This window comes from Durio zibethinus, chromosome 9 (genome assembly GCF_047325235.1).
Source record: "Durio zibethinus cultivar Kanyao isolate XHJ-2024 chromosome 9, ASM4732523v1, whole genome shotgun sequence".
In the NCBI taxonomy this organism is placed as follows: Eukaryota; Viridiplantae; Streptophyta; class Magnoliopsida; order Malvales; family Malvaceae; genus Durio; species Durio zibethinus.
The window spans coordinates 1,406,617-1,427,829 of record NC_143170.1 but is presented as its reverse complement, the minus strand read 5'-3'; the positions used below and the strand labels follow the sequence as shown (position 1 = coordinate 1,427,829).

Below are 21,213 nucleotides of genomic sequence, written 5' to 3'. Positions count from 1 at the left end.
TGCAGCTCAAATTCAAATGTCAACAATCTATACATGAATTTGTAATTGTCTATCAATAAAAACTAATCAATCATCGATCCATTGGCAAGATGCCTTGAGGTCGAACATGAAATAAAATGAAGAAAACTATACCTGATCGAACAGAGAATGTTTTCTGCTTCGAGCTCGGAATTCTTTAATGCCTGCAATTGGTCGTTTTCAACACTTTGGCCAAAAAAAAAATTTAACACGTTTTTTAGCTCAGTCATTTTGACCGTTAGATTTGATAGTTTCATTCTGAACCGTCAGATTTGGTACTCAAATTGCCTTTTCTTTTCTTCATAATTCTTCTCTCATCCTCCACCTATTCTAATAGCAGAAAGAAAAAACATCTTGTTTCTGTGTGACAAGAGATATGCGTTAAGGTAAGTCAAAGTTGGGAGTTTTCTATATTCTTAAACAAAAATTTGCTCATTTGAGATCTGGGTTCTTTTTGTCACCTCTTTAAAATTTGTTTTGGATCATAATTTGGCTAATTCTTATTTTACTTTTTCTGTTGCTTTCAATTTCTAGTGGAATGCAAGAGAAAAGAACACAAAAAATTCAAACTTTTTAATGTTAGACTTTGAATCTGCATTGCTTTCAAAATCTTAGCTTTTACCAGAAGAAAAGAAAATGTGCCAGGGTGGACCCTTGAACAGAACAAAGTTCCTTGTTTTTTTCGAAGCTCTTAATTCAGGATTCAAAAAAGAATTGATTTTTGAATCTGGGTTTTGCGTTTTCTAGGTTTTGATATCCCACATAACTTGAAATTCAGGCAATGGAAGGGATGGAACGGTGGAAGGATCTATTAGAGCAGTTGAAGATTCAATTGGAGCCGTGGAAGAATCAATTGGAGCAGTGGTTGCATCAACCAATTGAGTATTTGAATCAAATACCCCCAATTCAACTCTATGCTGCTATTGCTGTCTTGCTTATATCTACCCTACTGCTTTTGTCCTGTAAGTCTGCATTACATTATAAATATTAATCATGGAATAAAAATCTTGGTTTATGCATTTAAGAATTTGAAATGTCATTCTTTTATGATAGAATCAGTAATTAAAAACATTTTTATTGAAAAATGTATTCTTTTTATTTTTTAGTTATAAAAAACGATATGATGGTTAAGGAATTAGATGAAAAGGTGGTTGTTGATAGACATGAGTGGCTCAAGAGTATTCAAATTACAACCTAATTTTATTTTCTTATTTGGTTTTTCATATAGCCAACCCCAGAATATGGGATATAAGGCTTAGTGTGTTGTTGTTGTGAAATTATTAGAAGTCAATAATTGATTTAACTAAACAAATGCTTGTTAGATTTGGTCAATTTCTCAAAGCATAAGCATTTAGATTATCATCTTAGTTAAAACATATTTAGACTGAATATAAAGCTACAAGATGTCATCTTGAAGTGCCTTACCATGTATTTTAATTTTATGAATTCCAGTTGAGAAAGATTTTAGTGTAAACCTATTAGGTTGCAATGGCTTTGAGGGATATTTAATGATTTTGCGTTCTATGATATTTTGTTTTGAAGCAATATTCTGGATATATTTGGTTTCCTTATTGGAGTGTGAACTTTGAGTCATATTTACTTATCTTTTTCTCACTCTTTATCTTGCAGTCCGCTTGTTCAAACGCACAAAATCAAATACCATTCTAATCACTGGCCTTAGTGGGAGTGGAAAAACTGTTCTTTTCTATCAGGTATGCAGTGCCATTGTCTTTTTTGTTCCTTTTGAAAGTCTTCAAATCTGAAATATTAAACTCTAGTGTTGCATGTTATACTGAATTAAGCTAAGTTGTCCTGTTACGGTTGACAAATGTGCAATATAATACGAGATGCATATGGGCTTTTAGCATAATTGAAATGCATAGTGATGTAATGTCGTCATAACTTTCTTGACATGATTCCCATGCCAGCTTCGTGATGGTTCCTCACATCAAGGTACTGTTACATCCATGGAACCAAATGAGGGCACTTTCATGCTAAATTCCGAAAGTAATAAGGTAATTCATCGTAACCTGGGTTTCTGAGATTAGTTTACACTTTCTGTTTCCTACTATATGTTAAGCCTCTTATTTTATTCTGTAGTCACCAATTGCGACTTTTGGATCATTGTCTAAAATTGAACTGACTCCACACCTTCCTTTTTTTTTTTTGTATCTATTCTTGACAGAAGGGCAAAATCAAGCTTGTCCATCTTGTTGATGTTCCTGGGCATTCTCGTCTGCAGCCCAAACTGGATGAGTTCTTGCCTCAAGCAGCTGGCATTGTGTTCGTTGTGGATTCTTTGGAGTTCTTACCAAACAGCCGTTTAGTTGTAGAGTAAGAATAAGCTATGATAACGCGCACTCTAGTCTTGCAGGTCTCTTCCTTCCACTTTTCGGTTACCAAGAAGGATTTGAGATACAATATTGCTTCTGTAAAACAGGTATCTGTATGATATTTTGACCAAGGCCAGTGTGGTCAAGAAGAAAATTCCACTTCTCATCTGTTGCAAAAAATCTGATAAAGTGACAGCGCATACCAAGGAGTTCATCAGAAAGCAAATTGAAAAGGAAATGTATGGCCACAAGTTCTTTTGTCTCTACATGTTCTATGTTCGCTTAATTATCTTTTCCTATACAGAAATTGTAATCTTTTGCATATACTTGATTTGTCTGGTTTTACCATTTTATAGTGATAAACTGCGGGCATCAAGAAGTGCAATTTCGGCAGCCGATATTTCAAATGACTTCACTCTGGGGGTACCTGGAGAAGCATTTGCATTCTCTCAGTGTAGAAACAAGGTTACTATTGCTGAAGCTTCTGGTTTGACAGGCGAAGTAGAGCGAGTAGGACAGTTTATCAGGGAACATGTAAAGCCATAGGCTAAAGCATTCATTCTGCTTTTGTCTCTCTGTAAAGCTCTCTTTAAAGCTGGTCTTAGTGGTTAAAGGAGGCTAGGGAAACCGCTGAATTTGTAAGAGAAAAGAGGAGAGGAAAAACTTGTAGCTGCCAACTGATTTACAATATTGTTTTGGATTAGATGTGAAATGTGATTATGAAATGATTATCAACACTTCTGTAATTTTAAGAATTCTTTGATGTGGGTTTCATCGGTGATTGAAATTAATCAAAGAATGAAACTACAAAAGCTTTGAAGCCGTAGGATTATCAATTTTCAAGAAAACTATTCCAATAAATTTAATTTATTTGTTTGTCAAAAAAATGGTTCATGAAGTTTGACTTGATTCTATGGAGTCTGAACATTAAAAATAAAATAAAAAATAAAAACACGAAAAATGTCTGACTTGATCCACCAATCAACATTTTTCTGGCCAATTAAGGAATGGTACTAACATTTTGGTCTAACTTGCTAGGCGGAATTTTTGGTCAAAATAATTATTTTACCGCACTAATAAAATATCTTCAAATTTTTGTGAGGAATATTTTAAATTGACAGGCAGTGCTAATAAATTTTTAAATTTTCAATTACCAAAATTGATTTTTTTTTGGGGAGGGGGGGGTGGTGGCTACAGATAATTGAGTAGGGTAGGCGAGTGGGTCCCACTGGACATAGTTCTCAACGTCAAAAGCAAACGTACGTTTGAATGTGCTGTGATGACTGCTGAGTTTAGTAGTTAGCAGTTTAGCACTTCGTGTTGTCTTTGCTGATTGCTGGGTTACCGAATCTCAGAGTAAAGCTTCCCATCGCTTTCCGGCACTTCCCATCCCTCTCCATAAAAATCTCATCCTCCTTTCCAAACCTTTAAAATTTCCTTCTTTTTTTTTTTAATTATTTTAAATACCCAGTTTTCAACTCCCAAGTCCTAATCTTTGACGACAATGGAAGTGTAAGTTTAAGTTTATTGAACCAAAATTTTATTGATTTGGTTTAATTTCTTGTAGATTAGCAAGAATTGTGAAAAGGGCAGTTGTTATTCTTGCTTTAGATCGTTCCTATGATTTAATCTTAGTTAATTCTGATTAATTAATGGTAATTTACAGAGTTGCTTCTGCTCCGGGGAAGGTGTTGATGACTGGGGGGTACTTAATTTTGGAGAGGCCAAATGCTGGAATTGTTCTGAGTACAAATGCACGCTTTTACGCTATTGTGAAGCCAATTCATGAAGATGTCAAGCCTGAAAGCTGGGCATGGGTAAGCTATGAATGATTCTCACGTTTGCATTTGATCCTATCAGGAAATCTGACACTGAATTATAAAGTTAATTCATTTAATTAAATGAACACGTATCAAAATTCAAAGCCACTTTTAGAGTATTTAAAACTTCACTGCTGGTGTATATGATAATGATCCCTTTCCTTAATGTGGTATCCCATTTCCAAGTGATTGTTAGGGTGGCAGTGGCATACTTTATAACTCTTGAAATTCTTTAGTTTTCCTCCATGCAAAAACAAGAGGCGCGCTATACTCGTTTTCTGGCTCGCTATAATCAGCAATTTTAGTAATAAACTCTGGTCATCTGTATCTTCTTTCAGGCATGGACTGATGTCAAACTAACATCTCCTCAGCTTTCCAGAGAAAGCACGTACAAACTCTCTTTGAAACATTTAACACTTCAGCGTGCATCTTCAAGGCAAGGTTTCATCACATGATTGAAGTGTGTTTTTTCTTACATATCTTGCATCTCTTTTATTATGGATTCGTATCTAGCACTAATGAGTTTAAATGACTTTGGATAAAGCTTCATTTAGTCCACTGAAGCTTAATTATTCCTTATTTCTTTTTTATTCCAACAATTATACCAAATATAAGCCAATTTATTAAAGAAGCAATGGATTGTTAAGTTGTTTCACTATTTTTGCCATATTTATCCAGCGACTCAAGGAACCCATTTGTAGAAAATGCAATTCAGTATGCTGTTGCAGCTGCACGTGCAACACTTGACAAGAATAAGAAGGATGCATTAGACAAACTACTCTTACAAGGCAATGTTTAATGCCACATTTATTTATTTATTTCTCTTCTTTAATGGAAACGGTAACTTCAGGGATCTAACATTGGAACTGAATTGGTCATGTAGGTCTTGATATCACAATCTTAGGTTGCAATGACTTTTACTCATATCGGAATCAGGTATTTTCCCTTTTCTGTTAATACTTTGTTATAGAAATAAGATATATCTTTGTGAGATGAGCACTTACTATGGCATGTAAATTCTAGTAACTGATGCCCATTTGTTATGTAAGTACTGCAATATAAGCAGCCAATTTGTTCATCTTCAGATCGAAGCATGTGGACTTCCGTTGACACCAGAAGCATTGGCTGCTCTACCTCCTTTTTCATCAATTACTTTCAATGCTGAGGAATCAAATGGAGGAAATGATAAACCTGAAGTTGCGAAAACTGGATTGGGTTCATCTGCAGCAATGACAACTGCTGTAGTTGCAGCTTTACTTCATTACCTTGGTGTTGTTAACCTTTCCGCCTTGTCTGAAGATTCTCACCAACAAAATAAGGATTCCACGGGTCTCGATGTGGTGCATATGATAGCTCAAAGTGCCCATTGTATTGCACAAGGAAAAGTTGGCAGTGGCTTCGATGTTAGTTCTGCAGTCTATGGGAGTCAGCGTTATGTTCGTTTTTCACCAGAAGTACTTTCTGCTGCTCAGGTCTCTCTCTCTCTCTCTCTCTTAGGTTGGAGTTAGGAAATAATTTGCAATTGGGAAGATCTCAGTACATAAACTTAGCTCATTGACCAGAAAAGCAAATGCAAAGCTCTTCCAGGCGAACAGACTGCTGTATTGCATATAAAATTTTTATAACACTTAAATCTGTGCAACCATGTTTTTGGTGGACAGCCCTAGATTAATATAGAGTGTGATAAGTACTAGGTTTATGAGTTAAACATTTAATGCTATTGCAGTGCTACTTGTGGTCACCACCTAGGCTGTTTTCTCAATTCTCTTGGAAAATATATCGCTTTTTGAAAATTTTTATATTTTGAATGAATACACATAAGTAACTCGAGTATTGACTTTGGAAAAGAATGCATGGAAACATCTCTCCCCCGTATTTAGCTTTTCCTAATAGTTTGTAATTTGCTACCTTCTCAAAATTTGACCACTTATAGGATACATTAAGGTCTATATAACTCAGAATTGGTCCAGGCCTCTTGCCATTAGATTACTTTATTCTCAAACAAGTTTCAGTTGCCCTGTTTTTGGTGTTATACCATTTTTGAATAGAATACTTCCACAAACATCTTTTTCAGACATCGACAAAACATTAGACTCAAAATTTAGTTACTTTATTGGGATTCTTCGTAAGAGCTCTTGTAATTTTGCAGGCTGCAGTAAAAGACATGCCATTAGAGGAAGTCATGGGCAACATTCTAAATGGAGAATGGGACCATGAGAGGACTAAATTCTCTTTGCCACCATTAATGACACTTGTAAGCATTATGAGCTTCAGTACTTACCACTTAAATTATAATGCTTTTGTAAGCGTATATGGTTAGTTCTCTGTGTTTCTGCTTAATTAATTAATTAAATATTCTCAGAAACTTAACTCCTCAATACTATTCACTTTACAGGCACAGAATTTATCAAGTCACTCATTAGTTTCTTACCTTAGATTTTAGGACTTTATTCTATCTCAAAGTTAGCTTTTATTTACTTTTAGGTGCCAAAAAATGTTTATTTATAAAGAATAAGTCAGGGTAAAATCCCTCAACGGTTCTTGTACTTAGTGTACATATGCATAGCTATTGAAGTGAATATGTAGTGGTACAATCATGTACATCTGGATGTATATCGTGTTATATGCAACAGGACTATTGGAAACTAAATCTAGAAAATAAAATTATTTAATTTTACCTATTCTCTTCCTTGTTTTTGAAGAATATGAATGGTGGCTTGTATATATTGTTAACATTTTTAATTACTAAAAAACAAGTATTGTCTAAGTCGCAAAGTTTGTTGGCTGTTACAGTTACTAGGAGAACCTGGAACTGGTGGATCATCAACACCATCAATGGTAGGTGCCGTTAAAAAATGGCAGAAGGTTGATCCTGAAAAATCCCAAGAAACATGGAGAAAGCTGGCTGAGGCTAATTCAGAACTTGAGGCACGACTCAACATGTTAAGCAAATTAGCCAAAGAACATTGGGATGCTTACAAATGTGTCATTGGTGGCTGTAGCAGGCTCAAACCAGCAAAGGTATGTTTTTAGACTATTCCCCACCAGTCAAGAAATCAATAATAAAATATAATTTCCTAGTGTTTTTTTTACTGAGAAAAAAAATGAAATTTTGTCTTTCTGGATTGTGAGTATACTTGCAGAAACTTTTAAGGACACTTTCCTGATATAGGGTTGCTAATTAGTAATTATAAACCTTGGAACCTTGGTAGCCATGGGTAATTCCGAGTTTCTGACCTCAAAGATTGACCAAGTGGAGTTACTACAGAAAGATGTAAAATATACTGTGTGAATAAATATCAAAATTCAAAGAAAGATACAATATGTTCCATAATTGGAAATTTTATTCTCATGGACTTTAGGGGATGCTTACTTTTTAAAATAAACTATTTAGGCCATCTTGTCATCTTAGTTTCAAAGTAGTGATATTTTCCTTCCAAGCATGTCAGGCTGTAGTCAAGGTTGATAAGACTACAATGGTCTGCAAGAATCTACTGTACATGCTGTAAAAGAATTGCTTACTTGTTTTTATTGTGCGGGTAACTAAATTTTTGTTTCAACATTTTACTACCTTCTCGATTTTGCTCTCTTTCCTTCCAACGTTGATTTTTAAGGTGGTTTCCTAAACCAATTGCGTGGACAGTGGATGGAGGGAGTTACTGAGCCAATCAAAGAAGCAGTTGTTAAGGTATTGCTACAGGTGAGGGAAGCTATGCTTGGGATCCGAAATCACATGCGACAGATGGGAGAGGCAGCCGGAATCCCGGTAGGTTATTAACTCTTTGATTTGATGCTTGTTTCTTTTCATTACGTTATTCCTTTTTTTTTTTTTTCACATTTTCATAATATGTCCATTTTTATGCATTTGCATGTTTGCTAAAAATGTAGAATAAATAGCAAGAGGTAGAATTAATTTTTTTCCTTTTTTGTCATCTGATTCTATTAAGAGGTTAATACTGTTGACTTACTAAGCATAATTGATTGATTTACCTTTCTAGATCCTAAATGCAACAAGACCAATTAACAATTTTATCAGCCGAGTAGGGATATACTTCTTTGATGGGTTCCAAAATGTTGTATTTTCATTTGGGCGTAGTATATTACCCTCAAGTTCTACATCCTATAAATCTTTTTGACTTTCAAAATTGCAGATAGAACCTGAATCACAGACTCAACTTTTGGATGCTACTATGAATATGGAAGGTGTTTTGTTGGCTGGGGTTCCTGGAGCAGGTGGATTTGATGCTATCTTTGCTGTTACATTGGGGGATTCTAGCAGCAACGTGATAAATGCATGGAGTTCACACAATGTTCTGGCCTTGTTAGTTAGGGAAGATCCTCAAGGTGTTTCTTTAGAAAGTGGTGATCCACGAAGCCGGGAAATTACATCTGCAGTTTCTTCAGTACACTTCAATTGAGCTTGATATCTTTTTTTTTTGCATTTGATGAGTTAGGAATGTCATTTTAAGATTTGGTGGGAAGTGTGATTTCCTACAGAAATTGTACTGTGCTTTGGAGATTGATTTAGTTGGGGAAGGATTTCAAATCAAAAGACAAAGCCTCCCCCTTGGAAAAATCAACTATTGCACTTTTTAAGTTCCTTGAGTACCATATAATAAGAATTCCCTTCACACAATTGGTTAAGGTTCACCTCTTGCTTATTTTGCTTCAACAACTATTGACATGGAAGATCTAGTTCTTTCGTCAGGGAACTCCCCATTCGATGCCAGTTATTGGCACTATAACCTATAACCTGATTAACTACTTCTGTGGGCATGCTAAACAAAAATTTATCAGCATATCAAATCTCGGGAGATTCTCCTTCATTATTTTCCATACTCTTTGAATAATAGCACCCCTTGAACAAAAGCCCTGCCATTACCTTTCATCCAAATCCAATAAACGGTAGCTACAAGCGCAACATTCATGATTGTGTTTCGGAATTACCACCATGTGAGTTGTGGCTTCCATGCACCTTTCATGTGTTTTCTCTCTTTTCCTTCATTTTCTCAGAAATACAATTTGCAGCAAGAAAAGATTTGATTACAACAACTTTTAATTTATGTTCAACCTTTTGTACAACAATTATCCTTGAATAAGTTTAATGTAGAATGAAATAGCATTCCAAGGCAGAGGGAAGAAAATCATGATAATGGCAATTGTCAATTCACCAGTAATCCCTACAAAAACAAGTTCTCTCTTTAAAATGGTGGAATTGATTTACAATCACTTACTGTAATTTGACGTTAATAGATGATGGATATTAGTTTTGTATGCGAATGACAGTCATTATACGATCACATCAGATCTAAAATCAATTAACGATTCAATTTGAATATAAAATTATAAAAAATTAAAAATTTATTAGATATAAAATAAATCAATTTAACATGTTATTAATATAGACAAAAAGGGAATAAGCTTTTCATATGACAAATTAAGAAAAGATAATAGAAGAAAAATTTTGATATCATGTTAAATATCTAACTTAAAATCATAAATTAGATAAAGACAATAGCTTCCATTATGTGTAAACAAATATAAAAGAAGTCTTTTCACGTGACAAATTAAAAAAAAAAATAATGAAAAAAAATCTTAACTTTGATACTATGTTAAGTATCAAACTTAAAATCATAAATTAAAAAAAGACAATGGCCTCACGTGTAAACAAATATAAAAAAAATCTTTCACGTGACAAATTTAAAAAAAAAACAATGAAAGAAAATCTTAACTTTGATACTATGTTAAGTATCAAACTTAAAATCATAAATTAAAAAAAGACAATGACCTCCATCATGTGTAGATAAATATGAAAGAAGTTTTTTACATGACAAATTAGGAAAAGACAACAAAAAAAAAATCCTAAACACTTGACAAATTAGATTAAGGCAACAGAAAATCTTGACTTGATATTATGTTAAATATTCAACTTAAAATCACATGTGATAAATTAGGTTAAGGCAATGAAAGCAAATTTTAATTCTGATATCATGTTAAGCATTCAACTTAAAATCTCACCATTTAAGCATTTAACTTAAATCACAAATTAAGCAAAAAAAACAAATATTAACTTTGATATCATGTTAAGCATCCAATTTAAAATCTTACCATTAAAATATTCAACTTAAAATCACATATTTTATCATGTTAAGCATCAACTTAAAATCACAAATTAGGAAATGTCAATAAAGAAAATTTTGATTCTAATAACATGTGAAGCATCTAATTTAAAATTAATCAGTAGTAAGTAAAATGGCATAACCTGAATATAAGACTATAAGATATTAAAAATTTATTACATATGAGATAATTTACTTTAACATGTCTCATCACATGTAAGAGAATATGAAAAAAAAATTTCTCATGATAAATTAGAAAAAGGCAATGAAATGAAAGTTTTAGCTTAGATATTATATTAAACATCTAACTTAAAATCAATTAATTATAAAAATACTTAATTTGAATTTTAAATTATAAAATATTAAAAATTTATTAAATATGAGATAAATTACTTTTGACACGGAGATTTCTAACTATTCTTAATTTTAATTATAGGAGACCTTGAGATGCATGTATGAGCGCAAATGCGATTGCAAACTTCCGGCTATGACCTTTCAATCTCTGTCTCTTTTCTTCTTCATCTACATCAAGCAATACCTGTGATGTATCTGGGGCATAACCTTCAAATTTCAACTGCCATTCCATCTGGTGAAAATTCTCGTTGACACTTTCGCATTTAGGATGAAAGGTTTCTTGTGGAACAAACTTGTGGATTCTTCTCCTCACCTCAATCAAGCTAAATCTTGGCACCTGGTGTAAACCCTTTCTAGATATTTCCACCCCGATTTTAGCCACCTCCTGCCACCTCTACGCTCGTGCATTCATATTTGACTGTATAACAGTCACCGGGATTTTGTGAGTTAAACTGGGATTGATTCTTATCTGCAACCTCTCCTATTTCCAAGTTACAATGAACTCTACAAGCACTAAGAAGGCTTCGCCAGACCATATCATTGGGCTTGATAGGTATGCTCTGGATAATAGAGCAACCCAGCTTTTCCCATGAGGTCTACCGTGCAACCATAATGCTGAACTGTTGGTTGTATCCCAAGCTCAGATTTCATTCTATCAAAGCATTGGAAGCCCAGTAAAGGGAACTGAAGATTGTACTATATTTCAACAAAAGCTCCAGTTAAAGATCTCAATAATATTTCTCCTGAATAAATGACGAGAAATTTCAGTATGGGAGAATCTAGAATTTCGGTTTAGTATTCAAGCATTAAAATTAGAAGGAAAAATTATCTTCAAAATAAAAAAAAAAAAAATTTTTAGAAGGAACTTTTGTCACGCCCTGGGCGGGCTCAAGACCGGAGCCCGTGACACTTTAGCCTTGCTTAATCTTGGACCAGGAAAACCCAAAAATCTGGGATATAATTGGGTTTGGTATTCAAAGCCCGTACATAGATGGCTATATTAGTATTGGGCAATGGTAACCCAGCTTGATGTACCAGAAACCCATCAAGCCCTTTCCAAACCCAGCTTTCTTGTATCATTTTCTTACTGGCTTAAACTTCAAAACGATGATCGAATTATAAATGATTCACGTCAAACATGACGGGTCCTACGAAAGCATGTTGTTAAAGAGAAGGCATTGGTTGGTTTGGAACTTTGGATGCTGCTGAGTCTTGACTCTTGACCATATAGCAGCAGACTGGAGAGAATGGTGGTACCAAGAGATAAGCTGAGCCACATCCCTCCTTTTTTGGGACCTTTTTTACATTCTGATTTCTGAATTCTTCTGCTTCCATTAATGTTCTTCCGCTCATAGTAGGTAGCAGAAAATGATTAATTTATTACCACCCTGCATTGCAAGGACTTAAAACTCTGTCCTTCCCTTTTTTTTTTTTTAGTATATCAGTGAGATTTAAACTTAAAATTTTTAAATTGGAAGTAATTTTTTTTAAGTACTAAATTATAAAAATAATATAGTATAAGGGATAAATGTATACTTAACCTTAAAAAAGAGACAAATCTTCTAAAAAAATTCCTAGCTATAAAGCAAAAATCGCATGGGCCATCCCGAAATATTTCAAATTCTTCTATAAGTTTTGTCCAACGTGATTTAAGCATGCAGAATTGGCCACCACAGGCTCCACAATGGACCATATAAATATATATGATTTCATGCTGAAGTTATTGTATAAGAAATAGGGAACAAAGTGTTTCAAGCATCTACATTTTAGGATGAAGAATGAGATTGTTTGACTTAGGTAATGGTTTTAGGTTAATTGTTAAAGCCTTTGGTGCTTTTCGTCTAATACTTTAAATCAAGAAAACGATGCAAAAACATTAAAACAAAAAAAAAAAGGAACAATGTCCTTGATGATATGGAATGGGCGAAATTCGTGACCAAAACCAAGGTCAAGAAATGACATGTTGTCAGGAGATATAAAAGAAAAAGATGATGACAATAAGGTCCCAAAGACCAAACCAATGATAAATACAACTGAACCATAAAAAACTTCGATTATCGGGACTTCATTCAATGTCTTTTTTGTTGGGACTCTCAGACCACTTAATTATTATTATTATTATTTTCACTCATATGGTCCCCGTTTGACATTAATTAATGTCTCTCGCTGCGTTATTTTCCCTTGGACATTAACGTTTAATTTCTTTTTTAACAAAAGGGAAATCATGTATACGTGTGTATATATATATATTAATAAATTATTGATTTAATTGATTAAAATTATTTTTTTCAACGAAAAAATTTTAAATTTGAATCTTATTAATAGTTATTTATTAAAATCATTTCGAATACACGATTTTTAATTACATGTTTTAAGTTATCAGATGCGATACATTTTATCTTGATTTAAAAAATTGAATAATTTATCTCTAAATTTTTTTTTACAAAAAAATATTTTGTTTAATATTTATAAGTTATTAAGTTTAATTCAAATAAAATTTAAATTAAATTAAATTATTATTGAATTAAATTTAAATTTAAATAATTTAATTTATCATTGAATTAAATTTAAATTTTTTTATACTTAATTAAAGTCACTTGTAAATCTATTTAAATTTTTATATTTTAATATATTTTAATTAACAAAATATCTTAAATTAAATATAAATATAAATAATTAAATTTTTAACAAATATAAAAATTAAATTTATTTTTATATATTAATTAAATTTAATTAAATAAATTTAAATAATTTAATTTTTAACTTAAATTAAAAAAATTTCAACCAAATTTAAATCGAATTTTAAATTTAAATTTAATATATATAAACTTAATCGATTATACTTTTACTTTTTACTGCATCGTAATTAAGATTCAGCATCATTTAAACAGTACTTCTATGAAAAAACCAAAAATTATTCAATAAAAGAAAAAAGAAAGTGGGGCCGACATTTCTCACTGTCTGTCTGTCTGTATTTTTTACCACATCGATATCATCAGAATCTTTCTTTCTCTCTCTACAAGTGGTGATGTGTAATGTAAGCTCTTTTCTTGCAGAGAGGCACTTAAAATTTAATTTTTTCGTATGGGATTTATTTCTTCTTTTGAGTTCTTCGAAGCACAGAAACGAAATAATTCGAAGAAGCTGGGAAAGCAAGGAGCTTTTCTAGTTTTCTTCATCTTCTTCTTCTTCTTCTTCTTTAAGTTTCTTTGTTATAGATTTTTGAAGCCAGCCTTCTTCTTCTCTGAGATTTACTTTTATTTTTGTCCTCTTCTTTCAGTTATCTTTTCTCTCTTGACTTTCCTGTTTTCTTTTCGACCTTTGCTTTATCGAAAGCGGCAAGATTAGCTTAAAAAAGGGAATTTTATCATATTCTCTTTGTTTTTATCCCTTTTTCTGTGCTGCATAATCTTTGTTTGGATCAGTCTATTTTTTTCAGCTCCTAGGGTTTTTCTTTTGGGGTTTGCATGACCCTGATTTTTTCAATGTTTGGACGGGTATGAGTGCCTTTCTCTGTATCTTGAAGCTTCAGTAGCTAACATGTGACTGGTTAAAGTTTTTGACTGTAGACAGATTCAATTTTGTTCCTTTCATTTTGCTATTTTAGCAGAAAAGTCTTGCTAGGCCCCCAATTACTGAATTAGTTCATATTCAGATTGAAATGTCTATTATTTGACTATAAATGAATTCAGTCTTACTTTTTTTTTTTAAGTTGAAATAATCTTATACATTTAACATGAATCTCTTTTACTATTAGACAATTATTTATAATAATATCGTATGGGTTTAGGATATTATGGGTAAAGTCTTCTCTTGGACTTTTTAAAAAAATGAATTTTTCTTTATTTTCTACTTTATTTTCTATTGTATGACTGCTAACTGATTCAGTTATATTCTTACCGAAAGAGTAAGTGTTTCAGCTGTAAGTGGGCCGATTGTTTTTTCAAAACAATGCCAATATGCCATGCTTGGCTTTTGAACAATTCAATTTACTTTTATTTAATTTAATTTGAGTCAAATGATTGTTTTTTTTTTTTCAATGTTTCCTTTCAAACTTGAAGGTTTTTATGGGATTACAATTTGTATGCTGGCTGCTTGGTGACTATTTCTCGTTTCATTGTAAAGCACGCATCACAAAGGACCCGAAGACTTCACAGTCCTGGTGATTGCTTTCCAGGTAACTTGAGGTGATCTGGGGTTGCTAGTTATTTCCCCCGTTATTCTGACAAAAGCTGTGAGGATATCCAAGCTCATATATGGATGTTAAAGACTTAAAGAGCATAGTTTGATGATATGGGTGATGCTTGAGAAGTAGTAGTTTGAAACTCTAGCCCGGCATATAGCCCTTTGGTATAATATTAAAGAAATGGAGCAAAAGGAGGGTGAGAGTTGGAAAGAATTGGTCTGTAAGATGCTTCCACCAGGTGCCTCTCTCCCTGAAGATTCATCAGAGCTTGATTACTCTATAGCTATGGAGTATAAGGGTCCTCTGGTCGCTTATGAAGTACCTAGAGTTGAGCCTCTTGATGCCATTCCAACTGCAGAACCATTATTGGAATCCCAAAGGTCAGTTGCTAATACTGGCCCTCCAGTGATTGAAATGATCCCCTTGCCTGTATCTTATATTGCTGCTGTCACAAGTCCGCCTACTCAGAGTCCAAGGGCTTCGGCAAGCTCTGAGTCAGTAGTGTCTGTGTTGCAAAACCCTGATTTTTCTTCAGCATCTCCTTCTGCATCTCCTGGTTCAGCTTGCAATCCTCCAAGTAATCCTCCTAAACAAATTGTTAATGAAGTCAAGAGAGTGCCGGTTGTTACATTTAGTACTGTTGAAAGATCAGAGAGGAAAGATGTGGATATGGATAAGCCTGTTTTTCCTGAATATGATGGGGTTTCAAATGAAAAGAAGAAGAAGAAAAGAAGAGTTTGTTATCATTGTGGTAAGAGAAAATGGGAAACGAAGGAATCTTGCCTGGTTTGTGATGCTAAGTATTGCAGCAATTGTGTGCTTAGGGCAATGGGCTCAATGCCTGAAGGACGGAAATGTGTGACATGCATTAGGCAGCCAATTGATGAATCAAAGCGGTTAAGACTAGGTAAGCATTCTAGACTCTTGTCCCGACTACTCTGTCCTTTGGAAGTAAAGCAGATTATGAAAGCAGAGAAAGAATGTTTTGCAAATCAGCTCCGATCAGAGCAGCTAATTGTAAACGGATATCCACTGAAGCCTGACGAGATGGCAGAATTACTTGGATGCCCTTTACCTCCAAGGAAATTGAAGCCTGGTAGATATTGGTATGACAAGGAATCTGGTCTCTGGGGAAAGGTAAGGTCGTATTTATGATGTGCTATTTTATGTTTCACTTGTCTTTTCTAATTGAACAAGTAACAAGAGGAAACATCTAGAATGCGGGGACTTGATTTGATCACCTCTTCTTATTGAATTGGCAGGATGGAGAAAAACCAGATCAGATTATTAGTTCAAACTTAAATTTTACAGGGAAGCTGAATCCTGATGCAAGCAATGGCAATACTGAAGTCTATATCAATGGTCGGGAAATTACGAAACTTGAATTGAGGGTGCTTAAGGTAACATATATAAAAGTTAATACAGGATCTATTATTTGTTGTTCTTGATCATAGTATTTCTTTTCTATTTGATTTCACGCATTTAGGATTCTCAATTTCATGCTCCACAATTTCTTTTCTGTTTTTACTGTATGCATTGTTAGATTGTCTTTGCTTCATGAGCAGCAGCAGTTCACTTTTAGGTCTGCTTACTTTGTTTTAAGCTTGGTGGTTACTGCCTTCTCTTGGCAGCCATAATATGGAATAAATTGTAGTTTGAGATATATGACTTATAAATAATTGGTGCCTCTCGTTTCTTTTATTAAAGTTTGATCCATGGTCTAAGCACGTGCATTTTTGGTGCACTTGCAATACATCTCATGTAGAAGAGTGATCATCCATTATGTTCATCTTGTAATTTCCTGGTGCATGTAACATGATTATGTACTGAACACTTTTGGATGTTGCACTGTACTGTTGATTTCTAGCCCATATGATATGACCAACCGTATTATGTTAGGCTATATAAACATGTACTTAGAATGTAACATGTCAAGGTTTTGAGAAAAAGTTGTTTGAGCTTTAGTATGATATTCTCTATGTTCCATAATATTTTCCATTTTAATTGTCCTAACTGAGAGATCACTGTTCAAAATGTCAAAAAATTAGCAATATATAACTTTCCTTGTTGATACTGTATCATAACCATTTGGAAGTAACAAATTTCTCTTAAGAAACACTTAAACACCTCACTTTTCTGTATTATGCCTTTTCTTTTTGACATCTTTATATATGTTTAGCCTCAGCATCTGGTAAAATGTGCACAGAAAATTGGGAATGAAATATTATATCAAATGCTTATCCTCATAATGTTTTAACTAATCATTGATGTACCCTTTTGATGCTTTCAGTTGGCAAATGTGCAGTGTCCGCATGACACTCATTTTTGGGTCTATGATGATGGTCGTTATGAGGAAGAAGGTCAAAATAACATTAGAGGGAACATCTGGGAGAAGGTATGTAAACTTTCACCAGCCTCAATTGTGTCATGGTATTCTATGTGTTGTGATTTGGATTTTATTTTTGCTAGACAGGCATCAACTCGTTTTTTCTGTGCCTTGTTCTCTTTGCCTGTGCCCCATGGCCAACCTCAAGGAGCAAGGGAGGAGGTTAGCAATTATAATACTGTTCCAAATTATCTAGAGCAAAAAAGAATTCAGAGGCTTCTTCTACTTGGGCTTCAAGGCTCTGGAACAAGCACCATCTTCAAGCAGGTTTGGACTTTTCATTTCTGGTAATAGACTATTTTTATTCCAACAATTATGCTTTATGTTGCCATCCCAATTAAGGTAAGATGCATGGAAAATGAAACTAAATTCACTTCATAAATTTATTGCCTAATGGAAATTGTCTAGAATATCTTGCATGAACATGAAGAAGGCCTGTCACATGAGGAATTTTAAAAGATGTGCAGTCAATGGAAACTTTAGATTTGTGGATTTGCACGTAGTTCACAAATGCTTTCAATTGCATGGGCTGAATATCTAGTGTGATCATATGAATCAGTGGTTCTGAATTTCCTTTTCCTTCATGCTTTCTTGGTTTAGGAATAATTGGTCTTATGGTGTATGGATAATTAAGACATGGGCGAATTCCCCATTGTGATTAAAAATTCAGTTACTAGCATCATCTACAACTATGTCTTCAACCCAATTCTTGCATAGAGAACTAGTTGTTATTGTTTTTTAGATTTGTGGATTTGCATGTAGTTCACGAATGCTTTCAATTGCATGGGCTGAATATCTAGTGTGATCATATGAATCAGCAGTTCTGAATTTCCTTTTCCTTCATGCTTTCTTGGTTTAGGAGTAATTGGTCTTATGGTGTATGGATAATTAAGACATGGGCGAATTCCCCATTGTGCTTAAAAAATTCAGTTATTAGCATCATCTATAGCTATGTCTTCAACCCAATTCTTGCATAGAGGACTAGTTGTTATTATTTTTTCTTTGTTGTTGACGCCAATTATCTAATGTTCACTATGCATTATTGAACAGGCAAAATTTTTGTACGGGAATGGGTTTTCTGCAGAAGAACTGCAGGATCTCAAGTTGATGATACAGAGCAATATGTACAGATATCTTAGCATATTACTGGATGGTCAGGAGCGGTTTGAGGAGGAAGCAATGTCTCGCATACGAGAACTAGGTTCCGATGATCACAACTGTGAAGCAGGTAATGTTTGCCAACATCAAAAGTTTTTTCTGATTTTAAACATAGTTTTGAGCTTATAAAGTAGCACGTGTTACTTCCAAATAGACATATTTTATGGCCTATATGTCTCTTTGATGTGCAGAATGCTTTGTTCTGTTTTTTGATTAGCTAAGAGGGGAGGGAGAAGAGTCTTTCACATTTGTGTTTTACTTGTTTTTGTACATGATGATGCTTATAAGGTCTCTCACAGCTGGACAAAAACAAAAAGACTGGTTTAACATCATTGCAACTCTTTCAACGGTTAAACAATATCTAATCTTGTTTCAGGTGGAGAGGTTGACCCTGGTGAAACTGACCAGTGTGTCTATTCTATCAACCCAAGGCTAAAGCATTTTTCTGACTGGCTGCTGGACATTATAGCCACTGGAGATTTGGATGCATTTTTTCCTGCTGCAACACGTGAGTATGCTCCATTAGTTGAGGAGTTGTGGAAAGATCCTGCTATACAGCACACATACAGAAGAAAAGATGAGCTTCATTTTCTTCCAGATGTTGCAGAGTACTTTTTAAGCAGGGTATGTCATCTTATTTTTTATTGACTTTGTTGCCCCATATTTTACATTTTATGTTTGATATATATGGCTTCATTGTTGTCAAATGTTACTTAGCCATTTGATATTTCAACTTATTCAACTCAAAGAAGATTCCAAAACAAAAACAAAAAACAACTGAACTCAAATTCGCAGCAATATCTTGACTGGCTGTGCAATATGCTTTTGTTTCCTTCAGGCTGTTGAGGTGTCAAGCAATGAATATGAACCTTCTGACCGTGACATTCTTTATGCTGAAGGGGTTACCCAAGGGAATGGTTTAGCATTCATAGAGTTTTCGCTTGATGATCATAGTCCAATGCCTGAAACCTACACAGACAATTTGGAAGCTCCCTCCCAGGCTCTGATCAAGTAATTCTTTCCTGTCATTCTGTTATTGCCATATATGAAAGATTTACAGATTTCTAGTTCATGTTGTTATCTACTACTTTGTTAACGGGATACATGTCACAAATTGTCATGTTGGCCCTTATTTGAAGTTGGGGATCTTCCTTACATGTGTTATGAAGGTGGTTAGGGGGAGTGAGCAGGGGACAAAGAAAAGTATTTTCAAAAAATGTTCTCAATAAGGGTCCATAATACAAGCAATTGAATCACATACTGCAATACCAGTCTTTGCAATCTTTTCTGTATTATATTGTTCAATACATTCACAGATCAAATATTACTGCTTTTGTTGGCTCTAATGGTTACCTTGAGTGCATAGTTATTTTCTGGAAGAACAGAGGCATTGGTGAGGGGAAGTGGATTGAGGATGGGTGCTGAAGCTACTACATGGATGCAGAACCTCTTTTTCTTTTTCTTTTTCTTTTCTATTATTCATTCTCTTACATGTTTCAATGCAAGGCATTTGAGATTTGTATCTTGAATTTTTAAGTTAATTTTGCATTTTGGCTCTTACAGGTATCAACTTATAAGGGTAAATGCAAAGGGGATGAATGAGGGATGCAAGTGGGTGGAAATGTTTGAAGATGTGCGTGTGGTAATATTCTGTGTGGCCCTTAGTGATTATGATCAGATGTCGATAGCACCAGAGAGTAGTGGCAGTGGAGCACTGCTTCAAAATAAGTTGATACAGACCAAGGAGCTATTTGAAACAATGCTAAGGCATCCTTGCTTTAAGGATACCCCTTTTGTGTTGATACTAAACAAGTATGATCTCTTTGAGGACAAAGTCAATCGGGTGCCTTTAAGCACTTGTGAGTGGTTCAATGATTTCAGTCCAGTGAGTACTCTCCATAACCGTCAGTCACTGGCTCAGCAGGCTTACTTTTACGTTGCAATGAAGTTCAAGGATCTATATGCTTCCCTTACCGGACAGAAACTTTTTGTTTGGCAAGCTAGGGCAAGAGACCACCGGAAGACCATTGATGAAGCATTCAAGTATATAAGGGAGGTTCTCAAGTGGGAAGAGGAGAAAGATGACAACTACTATGGAGGAGAAGATTCATTTTACAGCACGGACGTTATCTCCTCACCATTTGTGAGGCTAGAATGACCTGCTTTCGGAATTTACTTGTATTCTTCCAATACAAAGAAAGTCCTAGGAGCCACGTGCATGCCTCAGTGCTCAATCAAATAAGGATAGCTGTTGTAAATTTTTTTGTTGTCCAAAATATCAATTTAATGATATCGGTCAAGTTGTTTCAGATTGATTTTGTCTTGCACGATTCAGGTGAGATTTTGAAGGTTGTCTCTGCACTTTTCCCAAATGCAACATGATATGAACCAGAAGCAAATAGCAGATTCCTTTTATTCAAGGAATGTCTTGTATTTACAATCCAAAGCATCTTTTTTATGTTTTTAGTGGGATGGACACAGCAAATGTTACGAGCAGATGAAAACAGCGTTCAAGGCCATTATTCCTCGGAGGAGCTGATGATTAACACGGGGAACAACTTGAGTTCGAGCGCCTCATAGTTTCCCTTTGTTTTCTACTGAGAAAGAGATAATAGGAATGTATATAGATTTAAACCAGCTGAAGAAAGGCTATGGAAATGGTAATATATAGTATTCCTTGCATTCTAGGCATATGCACAATTGCTCTTAGTTGGAGCGCAAAAAAAAAAGAAAACTGCGTCGCATATTTCTCTTGGGATGCAAAGATGATAATCTGTAAAAACTAGACCTAGTGTTAATCCCAGTATACAAATCATACAGTTTGACCGTCCTAGGCAGG

The 21,213-nt window shown here is 34.3% G+C and overlaps 3 protein-coding genes and 1 pseudogene across 6 annotated transcripts; 3 read left to right on the top strand and 1 right to left on the bottom strand.

Moving 5' to 3' along the window:
- Positions 1-284: 284 nt before the first annotated feature.
- Positions 285-3,097, top strand: LOC111304421 (uncharacterized). 2 transcript variants are annotated; one of them, XM_022900988.2, is made up of 7 exons: positions 285-404; positions 766-980; positions 1,648-1,730; positions 1,947-2,033; positions 2,204-2,352; positions 2,459-2,590; positions 2,708-3,097. In XM_022900988.2, the coding sequence occupies exons 2-7, from the start codon at positions 800-802 to the stop codon at positions 2,895-2,897; spliced, it is 822 nt and encodes a 273-aa protein (XP_022756723.2). In that variant the 5' UTR covers positions 285-404; positions 766-799; the 3' UTR covers positions 2,898-3,097. The 2 variants fall into 2 exon arrangements, with proteins under 2 accessions (XP_022756723.2, XP_022756730.2); XM_022900995.2 differs by having other exon boundaries at positions 308-404; positions 797-980.
- Positions 3,098-3,629: 532 nt separating this feature from the next.
- Positions 3,630-8,815, top strand: LOC111304407 (phosphomevalonate kinase, peroxisomal-like). 2 transcript variants are annotated; one of them, XM_022900966.2, is made up of 10 exons: positions 3,630-3,863; positions 4,018-4,168; positions 4,510-4,607; positions 4,850-4,959; positions 5,055-5,107; positions 5,257-5,643; positions 6,321-6,425; positions 6,965-7,192; positions 7,815-7,937; positions 8,323-8,815. In XM_022900966.2, the coding sequence occupies exons 1-10, from the start codon at positions 3,856-3,858 to the stop codon at positions 8,587-8,589; spliced, it is 1,530 nt and encodes a 509-aa protein (XP_022756701.2). In that variant the 5' UTR covers positions 3,630-3,855; the 3' UTR covers positions 8,590-8,815. The 2 variants fall into 2 exon arrangements, with proteins under 2 accessions (XP_022756701.2, XP_022756694.2); XM_022900959.2 differs by lacking the exon at positions 3,630-3,863 and having other exon boundaries at positions 4,004-4,168.
- Positions 8,816-10,720: 1,905 nt separating this feature from the next.
- On the bottom strand, positions 10,721-11,295 carry LOC149516689 (pentatricopeptide repeat-containing protein At1g31920 pseudogene; annotated as a pseudogene).
- A 2,454-nt stretch (positions 11,296-13,749) lies between these two features.
- On the top strand, positions 13,750-20,794 carry LOC111304364 (extra-large guanine nucleotide-binding protein 3-like). Of its 2 annotated transcripts, none has more exons than XM_022900928.2 (9): positions 13,750-14,141; positions 14,770-15,967; positions 16,093-16,230; positions 17,121-17,225; positions 17,304-17,483; positions 18,267-18,444; positions 18,751-18,998; positions 19,213-19,385; positions 19,938-20,794. In XM_022900928.2, exons 2-9 carry the CDS (start codon positions 15,011-15,013, stop codon positions 20,530-20,532), a joined length of 2,574 nt encoding a protein of 857 aa, XP_022756663.2. In that variant the 5' UTR covers positions 13,750-14,141; positions 14,770-15,010; the 3' UTR covers positions 20,533-20,794. The 2 variants fall into 2 exon arrangements, with proteins under 2 accessions (XP_022756663.2, XP_022756648.2); XM_022900913.2 differs by having other exon boundaries at positions 14,706-15,967.
- The last annotated feature ends 419 nt before the right edge of the window (positions 20,795-21,213 follow it).

Bases quoted from the DNA above. Each gene is read 5' to 3' on its own strand.
- LOC111304364 (XM_022900928.2), top strand. From the start codon at position 15,011: ATGGAGCAAAAGGAGGGTGAGAGTTGGAAAGAATTGGTCTGTAAGATG. The intron at 16,231-17,120 runs GTAACATATATA...TGATGCTTTCAG, and splicing joins TTGAATTGAGGGTGCTTAAG to TTGGCAAATGTGCAGTGTCC. The intron at 18,999-19,212 runs GTATGTCATCTT...TGTTTCCTTCAG, and splicing joins CAGAGTACTTTTTAAGCAGG to GCTGTTGAGGTGTCAAGCAA.
- LOC111304421 (XM_022900988.2), top strand. From the start codon at position 800: ATGGAAGGGATGGAACGGTGGAAGGATCTATTAGAGCAGTTGAAGATT. The intron at 981-1,647 runs GTAAGTCTGCAT...TTTATCTTGCAG, and splicing joins TACCCTACTGCTTTTGTCCT to TCCGCTTGTTCAAACGCACA. The intron at 1,731-1,946 runs GTATGCAGTGCC...TTCCCATGCCAG, and splicing joins AAACTGTTCTTTTCTATCAG to CTTCGTGATGGTTCCTCACA.
- LOC111304407 (XM_022900959.2), top strand. From the start codon at position 4,004: ATGGTAATTTACAGAGTTGCTTCTGCTCCGGGGAAGGTGTTGATGACT. The intron at 5,644-6,320 runs GTCTCTCTCTCT...GTAATTTTGCAG, and splicing joins AAGTACTTTCTGCTGCTCAG to GCTGCAGTAAAAGACATGCC. The intron at 7,938-8,322 runs GTAGGTTATTAA...TCAAAATTGCAG, and splicing joins GAGAGGCAGCCGGAATCCCG to ATAGAACCTGAATCACAGAC.